The 14,813-nt window shown below is 42.6% G+C and overlaps 1 protein-coding gene across 1 annotated transcript; it reads right to left on the reverse strand.

Moving 5' to 3' along the window:
• Positions 1 to 569: 569 nt before the first annotated feature.
• Positions 570 to 12,141, reverse strand: rev1 (REV1 DNA directed polymerase). The gene is given in 22 exon segments (XM_082508418.1): positions 570 to 2,421; positions 2,540 to 2,642; positions 2,753 to 2,903; positions 3,006 to 3,211; positions 3,361 to 3,460; positions 3,784 to 4,050; positions 4,135 to 4,356; positions 4,358 to 4,634; positions 4,760 to 4,932; positions 5,040 to 5,260; positions 5,355 to 5,474; positions 5,560 to 5,714; positions 5,807 to 5,935; positions 6,013 to 6,139; positions 6,227 to 6,343; positions 6,443 to 6,541; positions 6,960 to 7,807; positions 8,309 to 8,764; positions 8,860 to 9,028; positions 9,721 to 9,853; positions 10,389 to 10,463; positions 11,563 to 12,141. Coding segments are annotated over 21 exon segments (4,251 nt in total). The 5' UTR covers positions 10,455 to 10,463; positions 11,563 to 12,141; the 3' UTR covers positions 570 to 2,309.
• Positions 12,142 to 14,813: the final 2,672 nt, after the last annotated feature.

A 14,813-nucleotide genomic window follows, 5' to 3' on the forward strand; every position in this document is an offset into this window, starting at 1 on the left:
GGAGGAATCGAAATTCTATTTTGAGAATCAAGTCGAAATGTGAAGATTAAAGCTTTAAAGCTGTTGCCATGGCTTATACCCGCTACAGCTCCAAAAGCAACCTCCTTTGTCCTATATATTCATTGATGATATCATCAATTCTTCATATAATCCCCCATCTTCAAGCCATCTGTCACTCCTGCTGCACACCTCACCACTGTCTCACTGTCCTGCACCACCTTCACATACTTCTTTACCACTTACTCTTTAGTGAGGTACCACAGTTCCTCTCCTGCCATCCTATCATATGCCTTCTCTAGACCCCCCCCCCCCCCCCCCCAAAAAAAAAAATGGTGTGGCTTGTCAACTTTATCCCATTTAAACAATACAAAATAAGTTATTAAATTCAATGTTTTTTGGCATCAAAATAATATACATCTCTAACAGACATGTCTAGCATATTTATATGCTCATCACTGTCAGACCTGGGAATAACACAACAGACACACTGAAGATAATTTTCATAACCATATTCTATCAGCTGAAAGTCCTTTTGAAGGCCAGTTTATAGAAAGGCAAAGACAAATAAATGAATACAGAATTTACAGTTTATTACCAAGGTTTAGAAAACTTACAAACAAGTTTCACAGCTTCAGGTCTTCAGGCACGAGCCAGATTAGACAAGACAGGCCAATTTATTATTAATATTTTTATTTTAACTTCTGGCCATTCCCCTCGGGAAACACGTGAGAGGTGAAGAGAGGCAACGTCTTGAAAGTGAATCACACATTCTAAATTACATTCATTTCAACAAGTTTCAAAAGATGACCGATTGATTTGGTTTGCATATCAGAATTATCTTTTAAAACACGCATTTTAACTGCAAGCAAATTATCCTCCATGGTGCGATCACAAGTCAAGCAGCTGCATCTGCTGTTAAAGTCAAACCTCACACAAATACTGCGACACAGCTGCAAGCTGTACAAAGTGTCTCGAGGGTGTGAATCAGACACTGTGGGTGACAGAGTTAAAAATCAGATCGCCTCTTCCTATGCACATTCAGCATAAACACTAAATGCTTTATTTAATGTTACGTGGTCTTGAAGGGACATCTCATTGTTATGTGAGAAAAAATAGAAATGCATAGGCTACTCATTGATTGCCATGACCCCTGTCGACATCCTCCTATATCAGAGTGCTACTGAGAATCAACAATTAACCTCACCTCAAGTGCTTTGGCCAGCTTCTGACTTCCATGTTGGAACATTTAGAAACATTTAAAGAGTTACAATTTAGAGACAGTTACTAAGAATCCACTACCGGTAAACAATACAAGAGGTAATTTTTCTACATACATGTTTTTTTCTTTTAAAACTTTAGACAAAGATCTTTAAAACATTATTTACACAGTATAATAACAGCGTTTGGCACTTCTTTTTTTGGAAAGAAACGAGAAACAAGAGAAAAAAAAAAAGAAAAAGCAACACTGCTGCACGCAGCAGTAGATGCTTCACAGATAAGTGCTAGTGGCAAAGAGCACCGATAAAACAATGATGGGGAAAACCCCCCCAAAAAATTCTCCAATCATTTCTGAAAATGTCTTATGTATAAAGAATGCTACAAGGTAAGCGGTTTGTAAAACTGCTGAAATATACTTTTTGTTTTAACATGATCACGTATCCAAGCGAGGAAAATTTAACATACCAGATTCTAACGCTCAAGACGGGGAAAACCCCAAAATGAAAACAAAAAATACATTTCGAAATCAGGCCTGGATGGAACGGATGTTATTGTTTGTCTCAGAGTCCAGCTACGACTCAGAGATCTAACAGCAGCCTTCGTTGGTATCGAGCCAGAAAGCCGTCTCCAGATCTGACTCTCTGTGACTCTCTAACCCAAAATGACCCTGAACTGTCTCTGGAAACAGATCTCTGGAGCAGATCTACAGCACCAATGCTCAGGTCACCACAGGAGTATGCGATCTAATACCAGCTGAAAGTTTTGCAGTGCTACAAAAAACAGATACCCTTAATGCTTTTTTTGCCCTTAATAAAATCTTGCATATGAAAATGAGTCGTAGGAAAATAAGAGTGAATGAAAGTGAGTTTCCAAAAAGCTGCTACTATCATCATTGTTCTGTGATAAAAACAACCGCTTTGTCCAAAATACTTCAAAATACTGTCATGGCTCTTTCTCATAAAAGTGTAGCCATTATTTGTATCTTTCATAAGTCAGAATTTAGACATCATGATTTGTATTGTGAAATTAACAAATCAAAAAAGTGTTGTTTACAACGATCGCATGTAGCGAGGAGAGCACCCCGTCTTTCTTCATGCTATCTTCAGAGTGCTGCCGTAAGTCTGCTGCAAAACCACCTGCACGTTGTCTAAGATGAAGTCAAAAGCCATACTCCAAACAGACTCCACTGACTGCTGCATGAGCCTGCAGGGAAAAACAAAAACAAAAAAACGAAGCTCAAGCGTAACAAGCAAGTGAAACCTTGAAAACAAAGAAAGAGGAAGACAGTTAAATTGAGGAATCTTAACTCCACAGAACTAACCTTTTCATGTATTTCATAGTCAAATCCAACTTCTCCAAATCTTTGTCCTCAATTAAGTCAGTGCAATATTTCACCACCTGCAAGATGTCCTCCTCCATGGGTTCTAAAAAAATAAACAAAAAATAAATAGATAAAGATGCACTTTTGGAAACCCATAAAAATCAACAACAACAACAGCACCACAGGAAACGCCATCATAACACATCTGTGTACCTGTTATGGTGGTAACCCATTCCCGTAGTAGTGTTTTAATGTCTGTCAAGTCACAGGCTCCTGCCAGTGCTGGAGGAGGACGAGCAGCCAATTTAACCACAGCTGGTGGGATCTCTGGTTTCGAAACTGATGTTGAGGGACCATTTTCAGTCTGGGAATGAAAAGAAGTTGCAATTTTTAAAGATAAGTCAACTAAATCACATGTTTTCACGTGTTGGCAGCATCATATGCATAGAGCAGAGGACAAACTTGCCTTTCGATTGTTTATTGGTTCCTGTGATTTTCCAGTAGGTGGCAGGCTTTTGGCTGGGCTGTTTGTTGTTGGACGCTTCTTGAGTGGAGAAGCTCCTTTTTTAAGAGGACTGACTGCGTTTTTTCTCTTGTAGCGAAGCTTTACACGACCACTGCCGATTCCGGCCCCAGACTGTTTTAGCTGCAGCAGTGGATTCTTCTGCTCCACTGCAGAGAAACCAGAAGGGCAAAAAAACAAAAAACAAACAAGAAACAAAATAAAATCAAATAATAAAATCAGGGTTAAAAAAATAAAAAGTAAAAACAACCAATCAAAAGGAAAAGCACTCCTTCAGGAAATTCATCTGCTGACTTACACATTTTCACCTGAGGGTGGATACCGGTTGCGCGGCTGTAGGCAGCCTTCAGCTCCTCCTGTAATTCTTTGGGAAGGGCAGCAAACACATCTGGATCGACCTGCAGTCAGACAGATGGGAAGCTCACTTACTACCAACAATGAAACCAGCTTTTGTTTTCTTTAACTTGTGGGACCATCTGCTTCAGTCACAACTCATGTGTTCATGGCACATTTCCAGTAGAGAAAAGCGCTTTGTGCTGTTTAAAGGCTCCAATAAGCAAAATTGCTACAAGCCAGCAAGGCACTACATGTTTCTGTGGAATGGAGTACAACAGAAACTACAGTTTCCAATTTTTCCTGATTTTCTCTCTACTTTAGACTGTAAAATTAAACCACCGGCAAACCATCACCAAAAAAAAAAAAAAATCTATAGCATACACACCTGTGAGAAGTTGGGCAGTTCCAGTACAATTCCTGGACTTTCTGGCTGGTTTGGAATCTGCAGGACCAACGTTCCTACAGGTGGATAATTCAGTGCAGGTACGGTTGCAAGGGGAGGACGAGGGGGAGAGGCTGGATGAGAAATGAGAGGGGAAAGCTGCAGAACAGGGGAATGGCAGTTATTTGGCCTCCCATCTCTCCTGGTCCACGACTGCTCCACTTGTTCTCTCAGCTCTGCAGGCAGGGCCTCCAACACAGAACGATCCACCTTGGACAAAATTAGGAGACAGTTAGAGGCATGTTACCGTTTAGGTTTTGTTTTACCAGTCAGACATTTCACTCCAGTCCTGACCTGTGAAGGGGAGGGGACTTCGATACTGAAGTTGAGACGTGTCCGAGAATGCTTTGGAGTTTGTCTGCACGCTGGTTGTTCCTTGCTTGTTCCGGGTACTGGCTCAGCAGGTGACAAAGGATATGGCGCGGAGTTTGCTGTTGGGACTGTTGTAGAGGAAGTAGTCTTCTCCTGAAGCGCGTCTGCAGCATCTGTAATAATATTACAAGACGTAAGTGATTTTTACAGACAGCAATGAAGACAAGCCGAACCAAAAAACACCGAACGCGCCTCGGTTATTAGATCTGGCACTCGATGCCTGGCCTAACAGCATCTCTTTGATGGAGCGTCCTCGCAGGCCTCGGCAGTCCTGTGTTGCAGACTGATGTCCCTCAAGAAGCTGAACCTGAATGCCAACTCCTCTCAAGTCTTGCACCTCTACCTTCATGGCGTGGAACAGCTTGATGACTGCAGCAGCGATTAGCTGACCACTGTCAGTGGACTGAGCGAGCATCACGGTCCTGATGAAAAGGGAGACAGATAAAGATAAGCTTACAAAGAAACAGTGGTAAGGATAAACAACAGAGGAGAAAATATGAAGATTTAGTTGTAACACACAAGGACAGAATAACGATCTCTTTCTTACTTGGCTAAATGATCACATATGCCATGGCCACCGTATTTAGCAGGTTCAAGTGGCGCTCCAATTTTGCGAACCATGACTTTCAGAGTGACTCTTCGACCCCGCAGACCTGCTTCTTGTAAACGTTTTTGCACTTCCATGGACAAATTAGTGAGGAAACACTCCGTCTCATCAACCTGGTAAATGATACATAAGAGGATTAGAAGGGGAAAAAAAAAAAAAAAAGCTGGCATGTTGAAGTAGAACACATGACACAGAAGGGAGGACAAATAGCAGGTCTAACCCGAGTAAAGCGGATGTTGTAGTTCATCTCAGCAGAGACAGATTTCCTTTCCTTTTCATAGCGGACTGGCCGGTCGTCTAGACCCCTACAGAAGCGGAACAGAGTCTGTCCAGTACGGGGTCCAAACTTCTTTTGCAGCTTAGACAGAGAAACTTGTTGGAGGTCACCACAGGACCGCACACCCATGAGGGCCAGCTTTCTCCCCATAACAGGCCCAACACCTTGAAAAAGTAGCATCACCATCATTTGACTGAATATTTTACCACACAGAATTGATATCAGTGGATTGTCCAGAAGGTGGTGCTGCACACCTACCAGGCAAGCTTGTCACCGGGAGGTCCCTGATAAAATCGTCCACTTCTTCAGACTTTAGGAAATACTGGCCGTCAGGTTTGGCCTTACGAGTCGCCAGCCGAGCCAAAAGGATGTTGGACCCTGAAGAGACCAGATTAGTCAGACTTTGTAAAATGCAGCGGCCGCCTTGATCTATTTTACAGTACGAACTAGGCAAACAAATTACCCATGCCCACTGAAGCACAGCATCCCGTTTTCTCCTTGATGTCTGCTCTGACCGCTTTGGCTAGATCTTCAGGGCTGGCGCCCACTTCAGCTAGCAGTGCAGAGCCATCTATCAACACTTCATCGCAGCTGAGGGCCTCGATGTCATGGGTATAACTGAAAAGAGTAAAATCATGAATAAGTTATGCATATTAAGAATTAAGGGAGAACATAATTAGTGTGAGTAAAAGATAGCGCTGTTTTTCTACCTGGCCAGAGTCTCATACATATTGAGGGCCACCTCTTTATAGGCCTCAAAATCATATGGGACAGACTGCAGTGCGGGGCACAGCTGTTTTGCTTTCCCAAAAAACATGCCGTTTCTTACGCCCGCTTGCCTGTGGAAGAAAGAATATATGTTCATATTCTTATTGTTACGAAACTAAGGCAGACCTGATCTGTTTTTATAGGTTACCTGGCCTCATAACTGCAGGATGCAATCTCTGCCATTGAGAGAGCAACAGCATCCTGCTCTACTCCATTGGTACGAGAGTCAGGGCTTTCTTGTGAAGGAGTTGTGTGTATCTCATCCTCTGCGCTCTCTGAAAGGTGAACAGAGAGGGGACGCTTAGTTACAGAAGGGCTGGACATGTAAAAGCCTGTGAAAGCCACTGTTATGACAATCTCACCAGCTTGTGGATGTGTGTATTTTTTCTGGTAGTATTCCATCTCCAGCTGAGGGTTAGCTCCTGGTCTCACAGGCCCTCTGCCCTGTCCACGATTACTGGTCACAGCTACAGGCTTACCTGGAAGAACCAATTTTAAACACGAGCAGCGAGTGTGTTACATCCATATTTTTTTAAATTTACTGATAGCACATTTAAACAGACAAAAACGTGGCTTGCCTTTAAGATCTGGTCGATTTCGAATCCCCACAGACACAAAGAAACAGTCCATGTCCACATGGAGGATACAAGATTTAACACTGACTTGGGCTGATGAACCTGACACATAACAAATACATACAAATATTGTCAATGGGCAGTTTTTCAGATTTAAATAAAATATTAATGCACAATTGTGGTGCATGTATGCAGTGCCTCAATGATGTCGACGGCCTACCAATTAAAGGTATTCACTGCTATACTCAATATATACCAGGTTTTCTAGCATACAAGCATATAAGTCATACAACTGCAAAAAAAAAATGGTAATTGTAGAATTATAAATCATGATATACTGCTAAGCTTTTTTTTCCCCTTTATAGGGGATCTAGACCTTGACTGACATACAACCAAGGTCCCCAGCTGGAGCAGGCAAGGGCACATCTTTTATCCCTGGTCCAAAGTCTTTAGGCAACATAAAGAAAAGAAGCCCTCAGAAATGTACAGAAAACAAACACAGCAACCCTACCTTTCCTACCTTTAGTGTCTATAGATCGCTGGGCCGCAGATTTCCTCAAACGCTCTTTCCCAGGAAGGCTGGCGCCCCCTGCTCCTTTTCGTTTGCTGTGCAGTTCATTGACGTACTCAGAAAAGCCACTCCTCCACGTGGAGATCTGGTGCAAACGTGAGTGAGAGTAGAACTCGGAGATCAAACTGCCCGTATGTTCTAGCAGCTGTGCTGAAGACTTGGATGATGATGACGATGACTCGTCCATGGGAGGTTCAGATTTGAATGTTACATTATTTGTGCTGAGGGAGGCAGAGTCAGATGTAAAGGCGTTGTGGTGACTTCCGTTTAGTCGAACTGGAGAATGTGAAAGAGAGCGAGATGCAGGAGAAAGAGTCTTTTCAGAAATCATATCGACCTGAAGGGGTGCTTGAAGCTGCTTTGGGAAGAGGTGGCTTTCAGTGGCTTTTATAGCCTCTTGATAGGTTGGTGGTGGAGGCTTAAGTCTTTTCTCATTGGCTCTTTGTGAGCTGGATTGCTGCACGAGGACAAGGGACTGGTCAGATTGCTTTGGAGGGCTTTGGGGAAACTCGTAGGGGTCAGGCTTGGCCTGGAACTGTACAGAAGGACTTTGAGGTTTATCTGGTGAACTCCTAACCCTGCATTTGGACAGGCTGTTGATCAAAAATGGTTGATTTGTAACAGGGGACAGGTCCTCTGAATTTAAGGCACCATTAACAATGTGAGTGTGTCCATTGGTCAAGGGGGCATCCTTCACATCTGAGGCCCCAGCGAGATGAGGTTCTTCTTTGCTACACTCTTGGATTTCATTCATTTTCGAATGGCTCACATCCACTGAGGTCTGCAAGTTTCTATTTCTGTGATAAAAAGGACATGAAGAGTTTTTAATCAATGACATTTAAAAAAAACTTCAAGCTCTTTAAAGATTTCTGTTCAAAACCTTAAAATGTAAAGTTAGTTTAAAAAAAAAAATCTACAGAACTTACTGAGCTATTACCTAAAGTGGACCTATTTTTCACATTTTCAGATCCTTATTTGTGTTACTTGAGTCTACCAGAGTTGCTTGATTCTCAATTCAAATGAAACCTCATTTATCTTACACGATCTGAAATTAGTTGTGCTAACACATCTCCCTTTAAGCCAACTTCATTCTGAAAAAGACTATCTGAACATCGAATGTGTGCACAACAGGAGCCTTGTGTCAAACATATTATAAAGGATAGGCCACCTCTATGACATCAGAGTGGTCTGAAAGGAGAACAAATGTCTGAAATATAGTGTTTCGATGCTAAATAATGAATAAGGAAAAATGCATAAGAGGTCCACTTTAAGTGTAACTACTTACTTTACATACTCACGTTTTTAATTCTGCTTCCTGTGGGGAAGCAGACTGCGGAGACTTGTGTGGGTGCTTTGTGGAGTTTGGATTAAGCAGCAGGTGTGTGTGCAAAGGGCTTCTGTGGCTGGGATCTGTAATGAGGTGGCCGGATGCAGAGTGACTCGGTTCGGGGTTAACAAAGCGAGCTGGAGAGCTGTGCTGAATGGACTCAGGTTGAGGTCGGGATTGGTTGGGGATGTGGACGGGGATGGGGGTGCTCTGAGCGCTGCATAAAGACTTCTTATGATTGAGAACAGGGGGTTTAATTTTGCAATGCGGCAGATTTAGTTTTAGATGGGTACTTGATTGAAGCACCCCATGGCTCGGTCCAGGAATCTCTGAGGTCTGACGAAGAGTCATGCCAGGGAAGAGCGGGCCTTTGTGTTTGCCATACAGCTGGTACTGTAGATATGGCAGGAGGTGCCCAGCTTTGATACTGTTTTAAACAAATGACAAGATAAACAAGGTTTTCAGCTAATACTGTACAACAAAATATGAAATATAAACATTATCATCTTGCAATGAACAGACCTGTCAGTGATCCACTCTGGCCTGATGACCTTCTCCCCTTTGAGCTCCTGAATTTTGCTGTTAGGCAAGTTAGTGGCGATGATGTGGGTGGTTTTGGAGCGTGAATAGTAGACATGAAACTGACCCCCATGCAGCATCATCAGTCTGCGTAGTTCATCTGCACTGGGATCTGCTCCCAAAAATATGAAAGTGTGGCAAAAATGACAATGTCAACTTACTAAAAGGCAAAAAACACCTTAGACAGCATCTTGATGCGCATCATGACAGCTGTCAGCTCATCAGGATACATCACTGTCATATTTCCCAGTGCCTCAAAAACCAGCAATTTTAACACAGCCATAGTCACTGTGTGGATAAAAACTAACAAGCTACTGCACTTTGGCATCTTTTGCCTGTGAGATGAGTCTCCAGTGTGCTGCAGATGTCATCAGGTGATGAGCCTGATGTTTATTTCAGTTTTTCCAAGTTATTTTTTCCCTTGATCATTTTTCATATGATGATTTTGAGCTACGAAGCTTTTATGAAAGCAAAATACAATACTACATCAAGCATACACTAACCTGTGATTTGATCACAGTGGAAAAACAGTACCTTGAGTTATAAAATCAAGACAGTCAAAAACTGATTTATGAAACTATAAATCAAACCAAAAAAAACTAATAAATCAGTGTGAGAAAAATGCCAAAGAAGTCTGTACGTACTTTTTTAATTTCTGAAAGAAAACAGCATTCAGAAGACTGTTTTCATCAGTTAATCCTCTGAGAGAGAAATCTGAGAGAATTTATGGTCTTCATGCTGGAGCAGCTGAAGAAATGAGGCAAACCAAATTTATAATCTGCATAAATATTTACAAAGCATTACCTGTGTATCCGTTGACATAAATAGCCACTCCGGTGAAGATGCTGGAGCACGCTCCTTCTTTTTGCTTTTCTCTGGGGGCGTCAAGTCTAAACTGCTCGTCCAGCTTAGAAACTTTGGCGGCCATGTAGCCGCCCTGCATGCAGTAATTAGAGCAGTTATAGAAACAAAAAGACAAACAGGAAACAATTAACAAACCAGATTTTTATGGTTTGCACATGACCAGCAAAAATATGAAGATTTTAAAATATTTTATGTGATATCTATATACAGTCATAATATTGCACACAATATCTAAACATACACACACACACATATATACACACACATACACTGGAGGTTTTCTCACTCAGTTATTCTGCACATATTATGATATATTGCTGTCTACTTGAGTTTTCATTATTGCCTTGCCTGTATATTGGACTGCTATATGGAGAGGTCACTCTTCTTATAAAGCATAAATGTGAATGCCAGTCTTAACCAATTAGACAACTAGTGATCTAAATCCAGCTCTTAGCTGTTATAATGAGTGTGTGGGAGGGCGATGGGGTGTTCCTAGTGTCCCCATTAATGCTGGAAGGCACACAATGCACAAACCATGTAATACCTTTTAACTGACTATCCTTACACACAGCTCCATTCCATACCAAGCTGAGTTAAATAAGACTCACCCTTTCGCCCCAACCATTGTCATCGCTGGCATTGGCTCTTTTCCTCATCCAACCATCTCGACTCATACTGAGTATCTGAAAGCAGAAGAGAGACAATTCCTAAGTACAAAGACAGAACAACTCAGAGATGCACAATCACTGAGTTGTGTTGGGAAGCGTATCTGTAACCGGAAGGTCGCCGGTTCGATCCCCGGGCTCTCTGTCCTGGTCGTTGTGTCCTTGGGCAAGACACTTTACCCTACCGCCTACTGGTGTTGGCCAGAGGGGCCGATGGCGCGATATGGCAGCCTCGCTTCTGTCAGTCTGCCCCAGGGCAGCTGTGGCTACAACCGTAGCTTGCCTCCACCAGTGTGTGAATGTGAGAGTGAATGAATAGTGGCATTGTAAAGCGCTTTGGGTGCCTTGAAAAGCGCTATATAAATCCAATCCATTATTATTATTATTATTAATCATAAATGCACACAAAACTGCTGACTTAATTTCACAGGTTATGGTTAAATCCAGGAGGACAAGAAAATTACCTTTGCGATGCATAACAGCTTTTTATCCAATCTGAAATGAACCTAAATGTCATAAATGCTGCTCAGATGGTGTGGCAGTTATTTTAAACACCAGGTGACAGTAAAGTCAGTCCTTCCTGAGTGATGTCTCTTGTTTACAAAACTTCCCCATGTGCAAACCAAATGGCAGGAACAATGCAACCAGTGTTGATGACTGATATTAACAACAGTTAAACCAATCAATGTTAAATGAGCTTAGATGCCATGGTACTGGCCGCACACTTTAAGGGAAAGCCGTCCGTGCCAAAGGACATGCCCGGGCAGATTCTCTGCGGTTGACAGGTAGGTCACAACGAGTCGGTCACAGCATAGCCCCATGTGCCACTTTGTCACTTCTTCCATGTACGAGCTAGGTGGACGGCTAGCATTAGCCTAGCAACTCTAAGCGGTTTTAGCTGGTTAATAATGCATGTCGCTACGCCACTAAATGGTATTATAAATCAAGGATCAGGAACAGTTTGAGTGTTTTGCAGACTCTTGCTAACAATACTGATAGAATTAGCAACCCAGCGTTAAACAGCGCTATAACACTATGCAACTTTAGTGTGGCGATAACCACGGCTGTAAACAAACCAACCTTCCTGAGTGATTGCTCGCAAAGAGAAGTGCTTTACCTTGTATCCTGTCAGACTTGGTTGTTAGCCACAGACTTCTCTCTGCAGATACTGCTCAGCTGAAACGTTGTGTGCCCACTGATTGGGTTAAACGAGGTAAGACCAAAGCAAAGCGAGATGAAAATCCTCTGACAGTCAGATCGAGTCCTCCGCCTCCCCGATTCTGTTATTCCGAGGACTCCTTTTGGTGAACCGAGGTCCCCTTTATTGTGTCATGCTGCCACGCCATGTCTCTTGAACATTTTCACTCACCCTCCCAGTCCCTTCGCTCTCCATTTCAACCGCCTGAATCCCTTTGCTTTCTTTTCTCTCTCTCAGCAAGCACCAATGAGCAAGGCAAAAGTAGTTCCGGTAGCAAAACTTTCAAAATAAAGGTTGTCGACTAGGCTGTTATGGTTTTCTGGAACAAGGGTGTGCAGAGCTGCCATGAGGTGTGATAAATAGAGTCAAGATGGGGGTCGGATTACATTAGAGATCAGCTCTGAGCCCTTTCTTGTTTGTAATGATAACGACGGACAGGTCAAGCAGGAGTCTCCGTTTCCAGATGACATCATCTGTAGTGAGCCTGGACAAGTGGAGGTATGCTCTGCAGATGGAAAGTCAGTACAAACAAAACAGAATGCATGTCTGTGAATGAAAAGGAAACTGCTTTGTGGAAACACTAACAGTGAAGCTGCAAGAAGCAGGTGAAGTGAAGGTAGATGAGGTTAAATACCTGAGATCAACCATCCAAAGCAATGTACAGTGTACAAGGGAGGTAAAGAAAGGAGTGCAGGCGGTTTGGAATGGACAGAGAGAAGTGTCAAGAATAATTTTGAGATAAAGATAGCAACAAGAGTGAAAGGGAAGTTTTATGAGATGCTATGGTATATAGTTTGGAGATGGTGACACGAAAAAGACACGAGCTGAATACGCTAGATTTTCACTGGGACTGACCAGGATGGACACGACTAGAAAGGAGTACACCATAAGGACAGCTCAGGTTGAGCGATTTGGAGACAAATGCAAAGCAAAGCTGGCATGGCTTGGACATGTGCAGGGGAGGCACAGTGGATATACTGGACAAAGGATCTTGGACATGGAGCTGCCAGGCAGGAGGAGATGAGGAAGACAACAGACAAAGTTCTTGGAGAACATGGAGAGTGTTGTTGTGACAGAGGAGGATGTTAGGGACAGGGTGAGATGGAGGCAGATGATCCACTGTGGCAACCCCTATATTGAGCAGCCAAAAGAGGTAGAACAAAAATAGACCACTATGGTAACATTTTGTGTAAGGGAGCAAAATTCTGTGGAATTTAATTGACCTATACCTCCAGTGTAATTTCTTATGGTGTGTATGATTACTCACATATATACTGCACTGCAGACATGAGCTTATTTTACAATATCCAGACTGTTAACACAGTAGTTTTATGTTATATTTTAAACTTGTGGAAAACGCACACTCATAAGCTAAGATAACCGTTCAGCATATTCAAACATGTGGACAGCATTTGATTTTCTATAGTTTTTAAAAATGTATTTCTGTATGTATGATATGTAGTGTAGAAAAAATACCAAATTATAATTAGTGCGCTTTCCTTAAAATCAAACACATTTCTATATATCTGTTGATTTAAACTGAAAAATTTGCCTAGCATAAACCGCTATTTTCAAAAACAAAATACGCCCAACTTCCGATCGTCGTGTACCCTTTCAGGTAGCTTGACGCATCATCCCCGGCTTCTTGTTTTCAGCACTGTATACAGTATTTGCTTGAAGCTGCGATGCTGCCACTACGCGGACAGTCACGTACATGCCACCTGGATTGTCTATAACAGTACAGAAAGCTCTGTGCAGTTTTTAACCCACTGGCGGTGCTAGTTTACTCACTCGGGAGCCGAAAAACGAGTCGCCGTTGTGAAGCCGCTATTTTGTCGCGGCGACAGTCGGTTATTTCAGAGTGACGCTGCTCATTTGAACTCAGGAGGGTTTGTGTGCAAGGTGTCCGCTTTTCTGCGACACAACAGCGGTTGGCGGAGCAGTCTAGGGACACACACACATACACGTTTTTTTTTTTTTCCGTGGTGTGCGTATACTGTCTGGCCCCCAGCACCGGTTGTCCTCAGATGGCCGTTCATCTCATAGGCAACTGACGGCCGTGACGCAGAGGCACGTGCAGCACGAACGAGGACGTGAACACTCATCCGCGCGAACCTGCTATCTATTTTTTAATGTAGTCTTGCATAGTATTAAAAACAGCGCTAGCAAAAGCAAAGACGGGGTGGAGTTTCCTCCATCGCTAGCAAAATAAGTGAGTTGGACGCTGAGGAGCATAAAAAAACTAGTCTGGGCCCTGTCTCCTTTGCAGTACCTTGTTTGATTTGGACACTTAATCAAAGCTTTCTCATCTTTGATCGGTTTGTTTAAAATATAGACTGCAACAAAGGAGCCTGCGTGTTAAAGGAAGTGTAAATAAAGTGGGCCATATTTTTCAGGGGGATAAACAAGTAGTCTGCTACTGATTGTGTTTGGAGACTTCGTATTTCACTGAAAGCAAGGATGCTACTGACCCAAGCCTGTCCCAAAAAGCACTCACCCCTCCCATCCCCACACCCCTTATTGGTTGTTCTCTGTTGCTATGGTACCAGACATCGGATGCTGAAGCTTCATGTGCGACATCTGTGTTGGTGCAGCAGGAAGTGGTGGAGTGGAGTGATGGAGAGTGTAACTTGGTGACTAATGAGGCTGACTTTCACTCAGTGTGAGTGTTTGTGTTCATGACTCATGTTTTGGGGAACATAAATCTGTTTACAGTCACATTGTGCGGACCTTCTTCTCTTGTGTGTAAATCAACTATGACTGTGTGTGCGTGCATGAGTGTAATGGAAAAAAAGCCCAGAAAAGATCCTCCTCCAAATCATCAAAGGAACTAAGTTTCCTAATGAGAAACATTCATAAGAAAGTGTGTTCATCTGAGCAGTCCTTATTCACAAGTAAGGTCAAAAATATGCAAAGTAGCTTTCTATAAACGTACACCTGCACTTATTTAAAGGTTCATTAAGTACACTGAAACACATGCAACACATGTTGCCTCTGATTAGCCACCTACATTTTTTCTCTCAAGTAATCTCAACATTGGGGTAGAGCAGGCAGTCTATTAATCAGAAGGTCAGTAGTTCAATTCCCAGCTACTCCAGTCTGCATGTTGAAGTATTCTTGGGGATGATATTTAAATCTAGTGCATCCACTGGAGTGTGCAAATGTTAGAC

Source organism: Aulonocara stuartgranti, assembly GCF_965226115.1.
Source record: "Aulonocara stuartgranti genome assembly, chromosome: 16".
Lineage (NCBI taxonomy): Eukaryota > Metazoa > Chordata > Actinopteri > Cichliformes > Cichlidae > Aulonocara > Aulonocara stuartgranti.